The 15,965-nt window shown below is 45.5% G+C and overlaps 1 protein-coding gene across 3 annotated transcripts in view; it reads left to right on the top strand.

Moving 5' to 3' along the window:
• Positions 1-2,452: 2,452 nt before the first annotated feature.
• GALNT7 (polypeptide N-acetylgalactosaminyltransferase 7) overlaps positions 2,453-15,965 on the top strand; it is a 107,552-nt gene continuing 94,039 nt past the window's right edge. Inside the window, exon 1 of one of the 3 annotated variants that reach the window (XM_030563587.1) lies at positions 2,453-3,304. In XM_030563587.1, the coding sequence (XP_030419447.1) occupies positions 3,179-3,304 (126 nt within the window). In that variant the 5' untranslated portion in view covers positions 2,453-3,178. The remainder of the gene's footprint in view (positions 3,305-15,965) is intronic. The other 2 variants (XM_030563586.1, XM_030563588.1) reach the window with 2 other exon arrangements.

The raw sequence follows: 15,965 nt of genomic DNA, 5'->3' as shown, positions 1-15,965 counted from the left end.
CTGAACAGGCCTGCTGACTGGGGGGTAGAAATTGCCCAGGTGCTTGGGTGATTTTAAAAGGGCCCAGTGCAGCAGCACTAAGGCAGGCTTCCTGCCTGCCCTTGCACTGTGCCATTCCCAGAAGCGACTCGCATGACCCTGCAGGCCCAGGAGGTGTCTCTGCATGATGCCCCTGCCCTAAGTGCTGACTCCACAGCTTCAATTGGCCGGGAACTGCAGCCAATGGGAGCTGTGGGGCCAGTGCCTGCGGGCAGTGGCGTGCAGAGAACCCCTGCCCCTCCCCACAAGCTGCTGCCAGAAGGTTGTGCCAATCACTTTCAGGAGCTGCCTGAGGTAAATGCCAACTCCCTGATCCCTTCCTGCACCCCAATTCCCTGCCCCAGCCTAGAGCCTGCACCCCCTCCCAGAGTCTGCACCCCTCACCCCTTCCTGCACCCAAATCCCCTCCCAGAACCCACACCAAAACTTCCTCCCAGCCCCTGCACTCCAACCCCCTGCTGCAGCCTGGTGCTAGTGAATGAGGGTGGGGGCTGGACAGGGGCATGGTCTCAGGGAAGGGGCAGGGCAAGGTAAGGGTCTTTGGGTTTGTGCAATTAGACAGTTGGCAAGGACAGTGGAAGCCCTGGCCATGCCAGAAGACCACACCCAGCAGCTCGCTGGGCACCTGCCAGCACAGGTGCATCATCGCCCTAATGTCAGGAGGACTGTCCATGTGGACACAGCTTGGGCTTGCATGGGGGAACATTGACTATTCTGCCCTGCAATTGCTGTCAGGAGGCCTGGAACTGATGCAGTAGTGTCTTCCTCAGTCTGCTGACAGCCAGCTTCAATGATTCAGTTACTGAGCAAGCAGCAGGAAAGTGAAATTACAAGACTCCAGTCAATTTTACAATCACATTGTGGCCTGCACTAAGACTGTAAATCATTTCTTTCTTCTGCTGCTCCTTGAGAAAGCTATGAGTTACAACAGAGGACGAATTAGAGTTGGTCATAGAAGAGGAGGGCCCAAAAAAATGGACATTAGCAAAAAGAGACAGTAGGGAAAACCTACTTTTTTTTTTCTTTTTTGCAGTAGCCACCATGGGGCTCTGAAAGGCAAAGAAAGATATCCCACCACTTTCACCCTTCCAAGAGCTAGAACTTCAAATTTAGAATGAGCTCCTCAGTGAGGGTCTTCACTCTTGTCTTTTATATTTATCTCTGGCAAGTGAATATCCAGTAAACTTTTAAAATTCTAGATATAACTCTCACTGGAAAACACACACAAAGTTAAGCACTTGTGCAGGTAATTGCAGGTTTGGAGTATTTAACTGTACCTTTAACTCAGCATTAACTTATTTAGTTTTTTGCATCAAGCTATTAGAATGGGGGAAATGTTAATGCCACTAACAGTGCTGTACTAGTTTTGTGCATTAACAAAGACTTCTGTTTCCAAGTGTGTAAAGCACTACATTTCCTATTTAAAAGAAAAATCTTCCAAGGGGAATCCTGTTCATATGCAATATCTTGTTCTACAGTAACTTATCACTCAAAAGGCAATGATCAGGATTGTTGGATCTAGATGATTCCTGCAGGGTGAACAGGAATTTGAAAAAAAAACTCAGTAAACTGACTCTTACTGAATTATACAAAAGCAGAACTGTTAAACAAATAAATAACTGTTTCTACATGACTACTTTCCTGATAACTGCACTTGAGCTACTAAGCTCATTTTTCACAACTGTTGCAGAAGATAAAAACAGAATGTTTAACTTTCAGTGCAGTTCATTTTTATCAGAAGAGTGCAACTGTGGAATGATTGCTGTCAGGAATACAAGCCAAAATTTAAGAAAAGTCAGTGACTTCAGGAACTATATTGAATTTATACCATTGTTATTTGCTCAGACTGCATACTATTTGTTTCTGGTACACTAGTTTAATACTATGGACAAAAACAGTACTCCATTTCAATGGGTTTACTCAACATGAACCAAGTGAAACATATACTTTAAGTGGTATTGACCTGAACTTAGTTATACAGAAAGTTGGGAAGTTATTTTGCTTATTGCTGCAATAGCTAGCATTGTGTAGGAGAATATACTTTAATCTTTAAAGTAAAAATAACTGCAAGGTATTCATTCTTTTCAGTACTTAAGGAGTAAGATCTGCCACACACATGCAAAATCATTTTTAAGGCCTGACAACCTAGACTTGGTTCTTTGAAAGTTTTCACCTGTGAGGTGGCAGGTGCACATATCAGAGTTCCCCTATATAACATTACAAACAGGCAGGGGGAAACAAAAAGTAAAAGTAGTATTTTGCGACAAAGGTCTGGTCAGAGCCACCCAAAGGATTCAGCGCAAAGCAATTTTGGGGGCCCCTTCCATTAAAAAAAAGTTACAATACTATAGCATACTATAGTCTCAAGGTAGCCTCTGCAGGGTCTGGGGCAAATTGCTCCACTTGTGTGCACCCCCCGGGGTAGCCCTGAGTCTGGTTCAATCAGGGTCCAAATATGGTATGATGGTAGTTTTAAAAAATGCAGTTACAAAACCACGGTGGACTCTGTCTGTCTTTCCAAGCCAAGGCAAACGCGTAAACCCGGAACTCATTCCTTCTTCCACCTCACCAAGCTAGGCGCGGCAGCTTGGTGTTTGCACACCACATCCCAGTTTTACTCGTATAAGTCCACCTTCTTAGGGAGACGTGTGAAAAGGCAACCTGCAGTCAATATGAAAAACCCTCAGCGCTATAAATCAGCCACGTGGAGCTGCTGCTACGGTGACTTCCTGCTTCAGATCATTTGAGCTGTTGGGCGCAGCTCAGCAGGGAAAAAACGAGGCGAGCAAGAGAGGAATCGGGGCAGTTTAAAGGGTAGAGGAGGAGAGGAAAAAGTTTGTGCCTGCAGCACAGTGACGGATTGAGCAGGGGGCGGCAGCAGCCGGCGGTGGAGGGAAGGCAGCGGATCAGCAGCCAGGGATCTGGGTAGAGCAAAGAGAGGAGCAGCAACAGCAGCTGGGAGAAGGGGGCTGGAGCGAGCAGCAGCGGGGGCGCAAAGCCAGGCGCGGGCAGGGAGCGGCGTGGGGGAGCCGAGCCCGGCTCCGGGCTGGGGCGGGAATAGCTCAGGAGGGGCCGAGGCGGGCGGCGGCGGGAGTGGAAGCAGTATCAGGGCTTAGCGCCGGGGGCCCGGCGGGGGAGGATGCGGCTGAAGCTGGGCTTTCTGCTGCGCGCTGTGCTGCTGGCGGGCAGCTTCCTGGGGCTGCTGCTGCTCTGGTCCTCGCTGGCCCCCCGCGCCGAGGAGCCGAGCCCGCAGGGCAGGATGCGAGTGAGTGAGCGCTCCGGCGGGGCGGGGCGGTGGTTCTCTCCAGTGCGGGGGACGGGGTGAGGGTGTCTCTCGGCCCGCCCAGCCCCCTCCGTAGGAGGTGGCTGCTCCCGGCAGGGCCCCCCCTTCGCCGGGCGGCGGCTGGTGCCCAGGCTGCGGCCTGTGGCGTTTGAAGGCCCGACCGGGGAGCTGCGGCCCCGGGCAGAGGCTGCGATGGCCGGCCTGGGCAGCCGGGCTCCTCACAGCGCCCGGGCACCGTGCCCAGCCGGCCCCGCTGCAGAGCACGGGTGGGGCGGGCTTCGCCATGGCGGCTACCCCGGGGATCGAGTCCCGCTGGGCGCCCGGGCCTGCCCTGACCCTGTGGCGCCGCGGAGGGGGAGTCCCGCCCGCCCCCAGGCGGCCAATACCGGGGAGGGGCCCAGGCTGCGGCCCGTGCAGCCCCCCGGTGCAGCGGCAGCCTAGCCCCAGGAGGGGTTGGCTTCGGTGGGTGTATCCTGCACTCACCGGGGTCATTAGAGGGGCACTGACCGCCCACAGGCTTTGGACGAGAGGGGAAGGGCTATGTTGTCCTGCGGCCGCCGGTGGTAGGAAATGCCCTGCCGCCTTTAGTGGCAGAAGCAGGAGCTGCACAGGTGTACAGGACTAGTTGTAGTTAGTCAGGGGTAGTTGTAGTTAATCAGTTTGTCTGAGGCAGTCTTTTATATTCAAAAACAATGCCGTAACCTTGTTCGTTCTGGATAAGAGAGCACTGGCTCAGGTATATGCTTTCACTGCAGTAAACAATAGCTTGAACCATGATCTCCTAATTGTCAAACACTTGATATGCATCTCTGCCTCGGTACTTCTAGTAGAGGCCTTGCACCTCTGTATTCGCTCCCTGGGAAAATGCACATAACAATCCTGGCCACTTTTAGTAAAAGCTATAGATTGCACCATTTTTGCCTAGGCCTTCCCAACTGAACTAATTCCTAACTGACTGGCTAGATTAAAGGCACGTTTTGACATGTTAAGATAATTAATGTCTCAATTTAAATTTTGTAAGGTGTCCAGATACCCCATAATGCTTATGTTTTACCACATAGTAAAAAACAATACATGCTTTCTTCTTTTCCTCCTTTTCACAAACTTTCTTCATTCCCCTGTGATGTGGTATCTCTTATCTCAATGGGCCCCCACTGTGCTCCACCTGCTACAAACAGAGGCGCATTTGTGATGGAAACAAGAGGAGCAGATCCAGCAGGAAGACTAACATAAAAGGCTCTTGCTGTTGGCATGGTAGTAGTTGGTAGTAGTTGGAGGCAGTAGAACAGAGCTTGTTCAGGGCTACAAGTCCCCACAGTGGAACAGTAGCATGGCCTTTGATATCTAGAACAACTGACTGCTATTCTAATAGAATTTTGTTATTAAAATATTTCTTATCGGTAGCTTGTAAAAATGCTATACTTAAGAGGTCTGAGAAACCAATGTGCATGCTTTCCAACAGCATTGTTACACGGCATTACTACAGTTGAGAATAAACTGACCTGCTCTTGACTGGATTCTCAGTAGGTATTTCTATTTAGATCATATCTTGTAAGTGCTGCTCATCATGCTGAGGCTCAAAAGCTAAGTTTAAAGTGATCTTGGAGATCTTACTTTAACCCACAAAAGCAAGCAAGGAAATTTCATAGTTAAAACTAAAAATCTGAAATGACATTCTGAATTTCACTCATGCAGTGTTTGGCTTTTATAGCTGAACATTTTGCATAATAACCAAGAGAAAGTTAGTTTGTATAGTTCTTAATTTGTGAAAATTAATAGGCTCTTTCAAGAGATGTTGCTATCTTTTGAAACTTGTACAGTTAGTTGAATCTTGGCAGATATGGTTGAGATGATGGATTATAATGACTCCTTTGGAGTTCTCATGGTTGATTAGAAAACTCATTTTCTAATTTCTGATCTGTCCTTCCAAAAACATGTGTTTTGCCTGTACAATAAACCCATGTTTAAAATCTTTAGAATTTTTACTTGCATGTGAATTTTCTTGTCTATGACATTTCAGTTTAAATTCACTAAAATCATTTAGTTTTAGTGCTTATGAAGGGTGTTAGATTTGACAGCTGTGGAAACTTGTCTCCTAAAAGAGTAGGCAAATCATGGGTAGTAGTTATTGAGAGGAAATGCAGAGTACATCTCTACCTTGATATAACACGGTCCTTGGGAGCCAAAAAATCTTACCACGTTATAGGTGAATTTGCGTTATATCGAACTTGCTTTGATCCACTGGAGTGTGCACCCCTTCCCCCACCCGGAGCACTGCTTTACCGTGTTATGTCCTAATTCATGTTATATCTGGTCACGTTATATTGGGGTAGAGGTGTATATCCTCACAGCAAGGAAAAACCCATGGCTGGGCTGTGCCCACTGGCTTGGGCTTGTGTGTCTTGGGCTGCAGGGCTGTTTCATTGCAACCTGAGCTCTGGGACGCTCCTGCCTCAGAGGTTCCTAGAACCTGGGCTGTAGCCTGAGCCCAGAAGTCTACACAGTAATAAAACAGCCCCACTGGCTGAGTTCTGTGAGCTGGAGTCAGTTGGCACAGGCTGTCTAGTTGCAGTTTGAGGTGGCTCCTGCTGGTCACTTTTGAGGTGCACTCCTGATGTGAAGAATCTTGCACTGTCTCTATATGCCTGTATTGATTAAAATAAGGACTGTAGTGTAATGAAACTGCCACCTTTCACAAACACTGAATTCACTCAACTAAAAATTGCTTCTGAACTGAAACCTTGTGGCCAAGTTTCTGCCTCAAGTGAATGATTACAGACAAGGTGGATGAGGTAATATCTTTTATTGGACCAACTTTTGTTGGTGAGAGAGACAAGCTTTTGAGCTTAGAACAGTGCTCGTCTTCTTTAGGAAATGTATTCTGAGTGTTGCAGCTAAATACAAGGAGGAGCAGATTGTTTAGCATAACTAGTTAACCTGTATTTCACTGGACTATTCAAAGTGAAGTGGCCCATTAACACCTCTGCAGTTGTGATGAAGGCGGGGGTTGGTTAGTCATAAAATGAATGATTACTGCCAATTATAAAGCTCTGAAAACAAGAGTTTATAAACTTGGAAATGCTGACAGACCCTTAACTTAAGCACTAGCACAAGGGTTCTCAAACTGGAGGTCAGGACCCCTCAGGGGGTCATAGGGTTATTACATGGGGGGTCGTGAGCTGTCAGCCTCCACCCCAAACCCTGCTTTGCCTCCAGCACTTATAATTGTGTTATAAATTAAAAACACTTTTTTATATGTTTAAGGGAGGGTCATACTCAGTGGCTTGCTATATGAAAGGGGTCACCAGTATGCAAGTTTGAGAACCGCTGTGCTAGCAGAAAGCTGCTTGTTTACTGTGCATGCACAATTGCTGCTTGGTTCAAGCTGTTAGTTCTCTCTCAGGTCACATATAAGAAGACTGAGGGTATGGCTACACTTACAGCTGTACAGCGCTGGAAGTTACAGCTGTCTTCGTACTGCTGTGTAGGGAAAGCACTGCAGTGTGGCCACACTGAGGCCTTGGCTACACTGGTGCTTTACAGCGCTGCAACTTTCTCGCCCCCCTGAGCGCTGCAAGATACAGCGCTGTAAAGCGTCAGTGTAAACAGCACGGCTCCCAGCGCTGCAAGCTACATGCGATGAGGAGGTGGCTTACGTGCAGCGCTGGGAGAGCTCTCTCCCAGCGCTGGTGCTGCAACTACACTCTCACTTCAAAGCGCTGCCACAGCAGCGCTCCCGCAGCAGCGCTTTGAAGTTTCAAGTGTAGCCATACCCAGAGAGCTGTCATCATTGTAAAAAGGCAGTCAACGTTGGAAATTATTTGCTTTTAGAAATAACGGAGGAATTTACATTTTAAAGATTCTAGGAAAAGAAGTAATTGCTTGTCTCACCACTGGTATTTGGGGTATAAATGGGATTAAAATCTTAACTATGGCAAATTTCTTGTTCTTATATTATTTATACTGGAATTTACAATGTGTACCGAACACATCAGCCTCTGGGGTATATCTATATAATAGCATACACATTAAAACATAATTGACTGTTTTAGGGGGAAGGCAAGACTTTCTCCTAGAGTATATCAGCAGAGATGGATTTACAAAGTAAAAGTAAAAACTAACTATACAAAATCCAGCAAATGAACAGTTTGGGGTGGGGGAGAGGAAGGAGGACATAAGTCCACAAGTGATTGAATGGTGTAAACCTCGAAGACGGGAGGAATCATTAGAGATTAGAGTGGAGTAATGTGAGAAGTGATGGAATGTAGTTTTTAGAAGTACAATTTTAGGGTAAATATCAGGAAGGGGAGATTATGACACTGGAATAGTCTCCCAAGGAAAGCGGTGGATGCCCTTACTTCTAAACACCTCTCTTAAAAACCAGTCTTTGTTCAGCACAACACATTTTCTAATACTTTACCATCTTGTATATGTAGTATGGTTGACGATAAAAACTTACTCTATAGGTCTCTGAGCCTTATTTTTCTGTGGCTGTTGGTATTTGGGTTTGGAGCACTCATCAAGGATCATTTGTTTGGATGAAGAGGGTGATGTTACCTACTAATACGCTATTTTACAATTAATTAACAATACTTAACTCTTTGACATCCTCTCTGTTTTAATGAACATTAGCAGTCTAACCTTTTCAGAAGCTAGTATGCTTTTGACTAGTAGTTCTCAAACTGCACTTCTGCAGAGTTGTTTCCAGATTAAACACAGGTCTGTGTTAGAGTATTTGTTGCAGCAACATATCTTGTCTACTATGAGGCAGCTTTATCCAATAGAAAAACAGCTCATGTATTCATGTTGTGCAAAGCACATATCTAACAAGTGTATTTCACACATTCTATTTCTAATGATTGCTGTGGGTGGGTATTAATAGATTAGTCTTATCTGACTTCTGTTTCTAAACAGTGTAGCAAGGAATTTTATAATTGTTACTACTTTTCTGAAATGGCTTTGTCTGCATTATGTTCAATTATACTGATTATTGTTTCTGTCACTAGGCATTACTCTACATTGTGCTTCCTATATAGAAACTGCATTATTGTTTCAATAGAAGAAAAAATCAAGACCAGATTGCTGAAAGCCTTTTTCAAGCCATACAATCTAAAAATAGGGAAGAATTTAATATTTTACTGCTAAGGCTAAATAATGCACTTGTCCACTAAGCATTATAAACACGTAGGCACAGCAGGGAGTAAAATTCTAATAAAGCTTATAAGCTTTCAAGAAACAAGTGTTTGGAATTGTATGACATTCTGAGGTGCCATCCAGAGCAGTGAGGGGCTGTGTTACCAGTTCCTTGCAACCTTGGGTGCCTCACATTGTTTTGCTGAGGTAGCTCCAGTCTGGGCCGCTCACAGCCATGCAACATGCAGGTAATACCCTGAGGGTTTTTTGTGCATAACTTGTAGCTTGTCAGCCACATGTCAGTCACACTCTGGTGTCCACCAACCTCGGTTATCACTTGCAGGGTGACCCCAACACACTCCGTCTCAGATTTCCCCCAAAAATATATGTTCTGGACTGTCCAGCCCTCTCAGATCCATTGCTCCTCAAAGGAGATCAGTATACAACAATTTATTACCATAAATGAAGTTACCCACACAGTTCAGTTTAAAGACAATACTGGATTGGTTTTAATTAAATTCATTTTATTCTTTATTTAACTACAAAGAGAGATTTTAAGTAAGTACAAGGCATTAAAGTCAGAAATGGTTACAAGAGAAATAAAAATAAAATGCTTTCTAGTGCTAAAACTTAACAATCTAGACTTGGTTAAAGGTAAAATTCTTACCTCATGCTCCATGCAATAGTTGCTGCCCCAGTTTCAGGTCAAAATGTCTCCCAAAGTCCAAACATTTTTTCTTTTGTCTTTTTAGGTGAAAATGAAAGATAGGAGTGGGGAGAGAGAACTTGGAATGTTTTTGCACCTCACTTTATAGTCCTGTCCTCCTTTTGAAATGTGTTTTCCTGAGGTTTACTCCTAGATAAAGTTTGTTCCTACTGTGAGGTTGGATCATGGAGTCTTGTGGTGAAAGAGGTTCCATGCTGTTTGCTAAGATGCAGATCAGTTTGTTCCTGCTCTCCTCTCTTTGCCCTCTTCCCTGCCAAAGAATGGCTACTTGATAGGTGATTGCCCATTAACTTTTACACCAGTAGAGTTGCATGTCAGCATGTCCTTTGTCTTTGAGAAACGTGGTTTGGCCACTCCCCAGATATGTCTGGTAAACACACTTCAGTCATAATTTCACCTTATGTTTATAACTTTACGTATATTACTACACACATTTGATCATGATATTGTTCATCAGTGAGTTCTTAATTTTCAAATACTACCTCACAAGGCATATTTTGTACAAAGAGTTACAGTAGTGTGTACCGTGTGAATACAGGGTTACATTTCATCACAGACCCCTTCTGCTTTAAAAGTCTTGCACCCTGCATGAGCAGCCAGGAGTAGGATGGTGAATAATTGTGAAAATATTATAATGCCATTCTATAAATCAATGGTACTCTCTTACCTTGAATACTGTATTCATTTCTTGCTCTATCTCAAATTATTACTGGAATAGAAAGGTTTCAAAGACAGATGAGAATGGTTAGAGGCATGGAAAGCTTCTATATGGAGAAAGGGTGGGAGATAAAATTGGAACTGTTTACTTTAAAGAGGAGGTGAATTAGAGGTGACATTAAAAAGTATACAAAATAACAGTATAGAAAAGATAGAGATTTTCTGGTTCCTTCTCATGGTGCAGGTTGAAAGAGACATTCAGTGAGAATGAAAGGGAGCAAATTCAGAACTGAAAAAAGGAAGCAAATTTTCACATAATTTGCCCATGGAATTCCCTTCCAAAAGATATCATTGAGGCAAAGAGTTTAGCAGAATTAAAAAAGAAAATGGACATCTATTAACATTTGTATTTAGTCACACCTAGAGGTCTCATTCAGGATCAAGGCCTTGTTGTGGTAGGTGCTGGACAGAGACAATAAAAGACAATCCCTTGTTCTGAAAAGTTTCACAAGCTTGCGGTCTAAAACAAACGTAATCAGAATTGACTAGCCAAACAAAATATATTCTCTCAATTCATGGAGCATGTTTAAAAAAACAAAAAAAAAGTCCCTTTGTATGGATAAGAAGAATATCCGGTATCATGAGATCAGAATTAAAAAGCCAAAAGTTTGGGTAAGGATGCAAGCACTCATGCTCAAAGCATAAGCCACCTGTACACTAATGCGGGGTTAGGAAGAAACTTTCCATATGGGGAGTTTATTCCTTAACTGCCTACTGTGGTGTAAAGGACAGATCTGGATTAATTTTAAAGTCCAAGCTGGGCCCGAACCCAAGGCAAGCAGCACTGACCTGAATTCGACCAAAGAGTGGTGGTGTTTTCAGAACTGACCCTGACACGTCCCCACCTGCCAAATCTGTGCTAGCACCGCTGCCTTTTCTTTGGGGAATGACCTTGGTTGGGGCTTCCCTGTGCCCCCAATCCATCTCTAGCCACCTACTGCCTGTGGGGGTCAGCACGACAACAGGGGCTCCATGCCCCATTCCTGCTGGCCACTGCTATCTCACCGCACTGCATGTGCTGGGGAGTTAGAGACACTGCAACTTGTCATCATGCTAACTCTGCACCACACATGAGCGCAGCGAGATGGCAACAGCTGGCAGGAGGGAGGCACACAGGTGGTGCTGTGCTGACCCCACGGGCAGGAGGAGGTGATTAGAGATGGCTCAGCTTGAGCTTGTGAGGGTCAGATTGTCATCAGACCTGACTCACCCAACACTTTGTAGTTGGGTCCTGTTGAGTTGCAAGGCTCTACTGTGGTGGCATTTTTGCAACTTTTTTCTGAAGCAGCTGGTACTGGCTGCTGCTGGAGACAGAATGCTGCACTAGATGGGCCACCGGTATGGCAAGTTGTATGTTTGGAAAGGGGAGAAAGTTATGTGTTTATGAGACACCTACTTGCAAGACATAGTAATTTACTCCTGGGGGAATTTTGCGCCACTGCAGAATGCAGAATTTTGCAGAATTCCCTGTTTGCCCCGCAGAATTTCTGGCTGCCTCTATGGACCACTGGACTCTGCAGAGCCCAGCTCACAGTGAGTGGAGTGTTCAGCCTGGCAGGGCTGGAGGTGAATGCTATATGATCCTCGTCCTCTCAAGGACAGGAGAGGGCCTGGGAGTCCCAGCTCTGCCAAAGGGTGAGGAAGGGCAGGGTCACACCACACCATGTACCCCAGTGGGACAGTAAAGAAATTGGGAGGGGTAAAGGCTCTGGGGGTGCTGGTATCTGGGCTAGGGGCTTCCCGTGGCTGGGCTCTGTGGGGAAGCAGGTGCTGGTGGCTGGGCTGGGGTGCCTTAGTTGAGATTCTTTGGGCCCACTTGGAGTATAAATCAGAACAGGATTTTTTTTTTTTCCTCTTCGGGGTGTGGCCAAAACTGTGTAACAGTCTAGTTGTGAAAAAGCTAGTATATTCAGTAAGGTATCTGTGTCTAAGGGGAAATTTAAAAGGAAGAAAAATGGCAAGCTTAACATATCGTAGTAAATCGGGGAGGAGCTCAGTTGTAGTGAGCGTCTGTTGTAATCCAAAATGAAAAGGTTCCAATTCTGAAAATATGTGCCTTTTTATGTAGGAAGAATATATATTCTTACGCCTTTGGTTTTTCACTGGGGTGGTGGTTTGGTTTTGGGGGAATATAAGGGAAAATCACACCACTGTTTTTGTGCAACTTGGGAAAATTATGAGTTACCATTACAGTACTCTTTTTGGATAAAGACTCAAACTGTTTCTGTTGATTATTTTGTAATTAGCATTTATTGCTTGTTATAGAAAATGTTAGTGATCCTGTGAACTTGAAATTGAATCAGTTTTAAAATGATTTAAAAAGAGTTTGTAATGGTGTACTTCCCATGAGTCCCTCTGCCAGTCTGTGGTTTTACAATTCCATTTTTCTATGTAAGGCCAACCTTCTCACAGATTTTTGTGTCCCAGGGTTTGGCTACACTTGCAGCTGTACAGCGCTGGGAGTTAAAACTATCTTCATACAGCTGTGTAGGGAAAGCGCTGCAGTGTGGCCACATTTGCAGTGGTGTTGGGAGTGGTGCATTATGGGCAGCTATCCCAGTGTTCAAGTGGCTGCAACGTGCTTTTCAAAAGAGGGGGGTGGAGTGTGACAAGGAGCATGGGAGAGACAGAGTGGATTTTTGGAGCTGACGCTGTGTCAGCTCCCTGCCTTGCAAGTTCTAAGGACTTGAAGACACACAGCACCAACCTTCAATCATTTTAAAAGTTTCGACCCTTTCCCCCACCCTACTCTCATTCACTAAATGCAAATAACCTTCAGGCCTGTCATAAACAGATAGCTAAGGGTTAATGTCGCTTTCACCTGAAGCACCTGACCAGAGGACCAATCAGGAAACCAGATTTTTTCAACTTTGGGTGGAGGGAATTTTGTGTCTGAGGTCTTTGTTTTCTGTCTGCCTGCTTTCTCTGAGCTTTGGAGAAGTAGTTTCTGCTTTCTAGTCTTCTGTTTCTAAGTGTAAGGACAAAGAGATCAGATAGTAAGTTATATGGTTTCTTTTCTTTGGTATTTGCATGAATATAAGTGCTGGAGTGCTTTGATTTGTATTCTTTTTGAATAAGGCTGTTTATTCAGTATCTCTTCTAAGCAATTGACCCTGTATTTTGTCACCTTAATACAGAGAGACCATTTGTATTTTTTCTTTCTTTTTTATATAAAGCTTTCTTTTAAGACCTGTTGGAGTTTTTCTTTACTTCAGGGAAATTGAGTCTGTACTCACCAGGGAATTGGTGGGAGGAAGAAATCAGGGGGAGATCTGTGTGTGTTGGATTTGCTAGCCTGATTTTGCATTCCCTCTGGGTGAAGAGGAAAGTGCTTTTGTTTCCAGGACTGGAAACGGAGAGGGGGAGTCACTCTGTTTGGATACACAGAGCTTGTGTCTGTGTATCTCTCCAGGAGCACCTGGAGGGGGGAAGGGAAAAAGGATTATTTCCCTTTGTTGTGAGACTCAAGGGATTTGGGTCTTGGGGTCCCCAGGGAAGGTTTTTCAGGGGGACCAGAGTGCCCCAAAACACTCTAATTTTTTGGGTGGTGGCAGCAAGTACCAGGTCCAAGCTGGTAACTAAGCTTGGAGGTTTTTCATGCTAACCCCCATATTTTGGACGCTAAGGTCCAAATCTGGGACTAAAGTTATGACATGGTGTGCAGCGGTTACGGGATAGACAAAATCCAGAATCCAGTAGGAATATTATATTTTTCTTTTCTCTGCTAAGGGCTTTTTAGCAGAGAGAAACAGTTTGGTTTTAAAAGGGAACCAGAGAGAATTTTTTTTTCTGCTCTCTGGCAGTTTGTGGCTTGCATCTTAAGCAAGAAACCATTAAGGTGCTATTAAGAGTCTTTTGTCACACAATAGCACTCCCATTAAGAGTCATTACCAGCACTATGTACATGCAAATAAAGTGGTTTTTCAGGTTTACTTAACATTGAAGATTAGCTAAAAACCCCTGTTGCTAGGAAGACCCCAGGAGGCAACAGAGCCTGCAGTTCAGAAGATAAACACCGGAGGGCACCCCAACACAAGAAAACAGGAACCATGACTTCTAAGGCAAAAATTGAGGCCGAAGAACAATTCAGAGAAGCTGAACACAGGCGACAACTGGAAATAAAACTAAAAGAGATGAGATGAAAGAAAGAGAAGAACAGATCAGAGAGGCAGCCTACCAAAGAGAACAGGCAGCCTACCAAAGAGAACTGGCAGCCAAAGAGGCAGCACCCAAAAGAAAACTAGAAGAAGAAGAGGTGGCCCACCGAAGGAAACAAGCAGAAGAACAGTTGGCCCACCGCCGAGACATGGAAAAACAACAAAAAAAAAAATGGAAAAACAACAAAAAGAGAATGAAGAGAAGGAAAAACAGAGAAAACATGAACTGGACTTGGCAAAAGCTGGGCTGCATGTGCCAGCCAACCCTAACAACCCAGCGCCAATTTTTGCTCCACAGCACAGGAAATTTCCCACCTACAAGGCAGGTGATGACACCGAGGCCTTCTTGGAAAATTTTGAAAGAGCCTGTCTTGGGTACAGCATCCCTGAAGACCAGTACATGGTAGAATTAAGGTCACAGCTCAGTGGACCTTTAGCAGAGGTGGCAGCTGAAATGCCTAAGCAGCAAATGAATGACTATAAACTTTTTCAAACCAAGGCCAGATACAGAATGGGGATAACCCCAGATCATGCCCGTCGGCGCTTCAGAACCCAAAAGTGGAAACCAGATGTGTCATTTCCCAAACACGCCTACTACGTTGCAAAAAACTATGAGGCCTGGATAACAGGACACAACGTTCAAACCTTGGAAGAACTGCATCTCCTCATACAAATGGAGCAGTTCTTGGATGGTGTTCCTGAAGACATTACACGGTACATACAAGATGGAAAACCCAAAGATCTCGCTGAGGCGGGGGAGATTGGAGCCAAATGGATGGAAGTGGCAGAAAGCAAGAAAGCTACTGTCAAGGGGAGCGAATACCCCAGGGGGCACACCGACCATAAACCCTACAACCGAGGACAGCCAAAGACCCCACATACAACCCAAGTAAAGCCACAGACGCCCTACTCTTCCACCTCACCAGTCTCCAGTAACTCACCTCGGCCCAGTGACCCATCAGATGGAAGATGCTTTAAGTGTAATGAATTGGGACATATCAAGGCCAACTGTCCCAAGAACACCATGCGAGTGCAATTCATTACACCATCACACCAAAGATCCCCAGGCCCGGATGCCTCTCAAATACCCTTGGAGCGAAGGGAAAATTTGAGAGTGGGCGGAAAGAATGTTACTGCGTGGAGAGACACGGGGGCACAAGTGTCAGCTATCCACCAATCCTTCGTTGACCCCAAATTCATCAACCCAAAGGCCAAAGTTACAATTTACCCCTTCATGTCACAAGCTGTAGACTTGCCTACAGCTGAACTGCCTGTCCAGTACAAAGGCTGGTCAGGAATGTGGACTTCTGCAGTCTATGACAATTATCCTATCCCCATGCTACTGGGGGAAGACTTGGCCAACCAGGTGAAGCGGGCCAAGCGAGTGGGAATGGTTACCCGTAGCCAAACCAGGCAAGCTTCCAGACCTATTCCTGTTCCTGAGCCGTCCACAGAGGCCCCGTCTGTGTTACCAGAGACCCAGACAGAGGTAGTGGATCCAGATTCCATGCCAACCACTGAAACAGCCACAGCACCTCCAGTCCCAGGCCCGGAACTGGAACAGCAACCAGCACCAGCAAGTGCAACCACATCTTCAAACTCAAAGCCAGAGGGCGCCAGCGAGCCAAAACTGGCAGAAGCAACAGACAGCCATACCCAAAAGGCTCAGCCAGAGCCTGAAATAACCTCAGGTGCACCAGCGGAGAGCGGTTCACCAGCACCGGAAACAACCCCATCACCTACATTGCTTCCAGAGGGACCAAGCCCAAGTCCACAGTCTGAGGAAGAATTGGTGACCCCAGCCTCAAGGGAACAGTTCCAGACTGAGCAGGAAGCAGATGACAGCCTTCAGAAAGCTTGGGCGGTGGCACGGAGCATCCCACCGCCTCTCAGCTCTTCTAATCGATCC

This window comes from Gopherus evgoodei, chromosome 5 (genome assembly GCF_007399415.2).
Source record: "Gopherus evgoodei ecotype Sinaloan lineage chromosome 5, rGopEvg1_v1.p, whole genome shotgun sequence".
Taxonomy (NCBI): domain Eukaryota; kingdom Metazoa; phylum Chordata; order Testudines; family Testudinidae; genus Gopherus; species Gopherus evgoodei.
The sequence above is the reverse complement of the archived record's forward strand: the minus strand, read 5'-3'. Positions and strand labels throughout refer to the sequence as shown.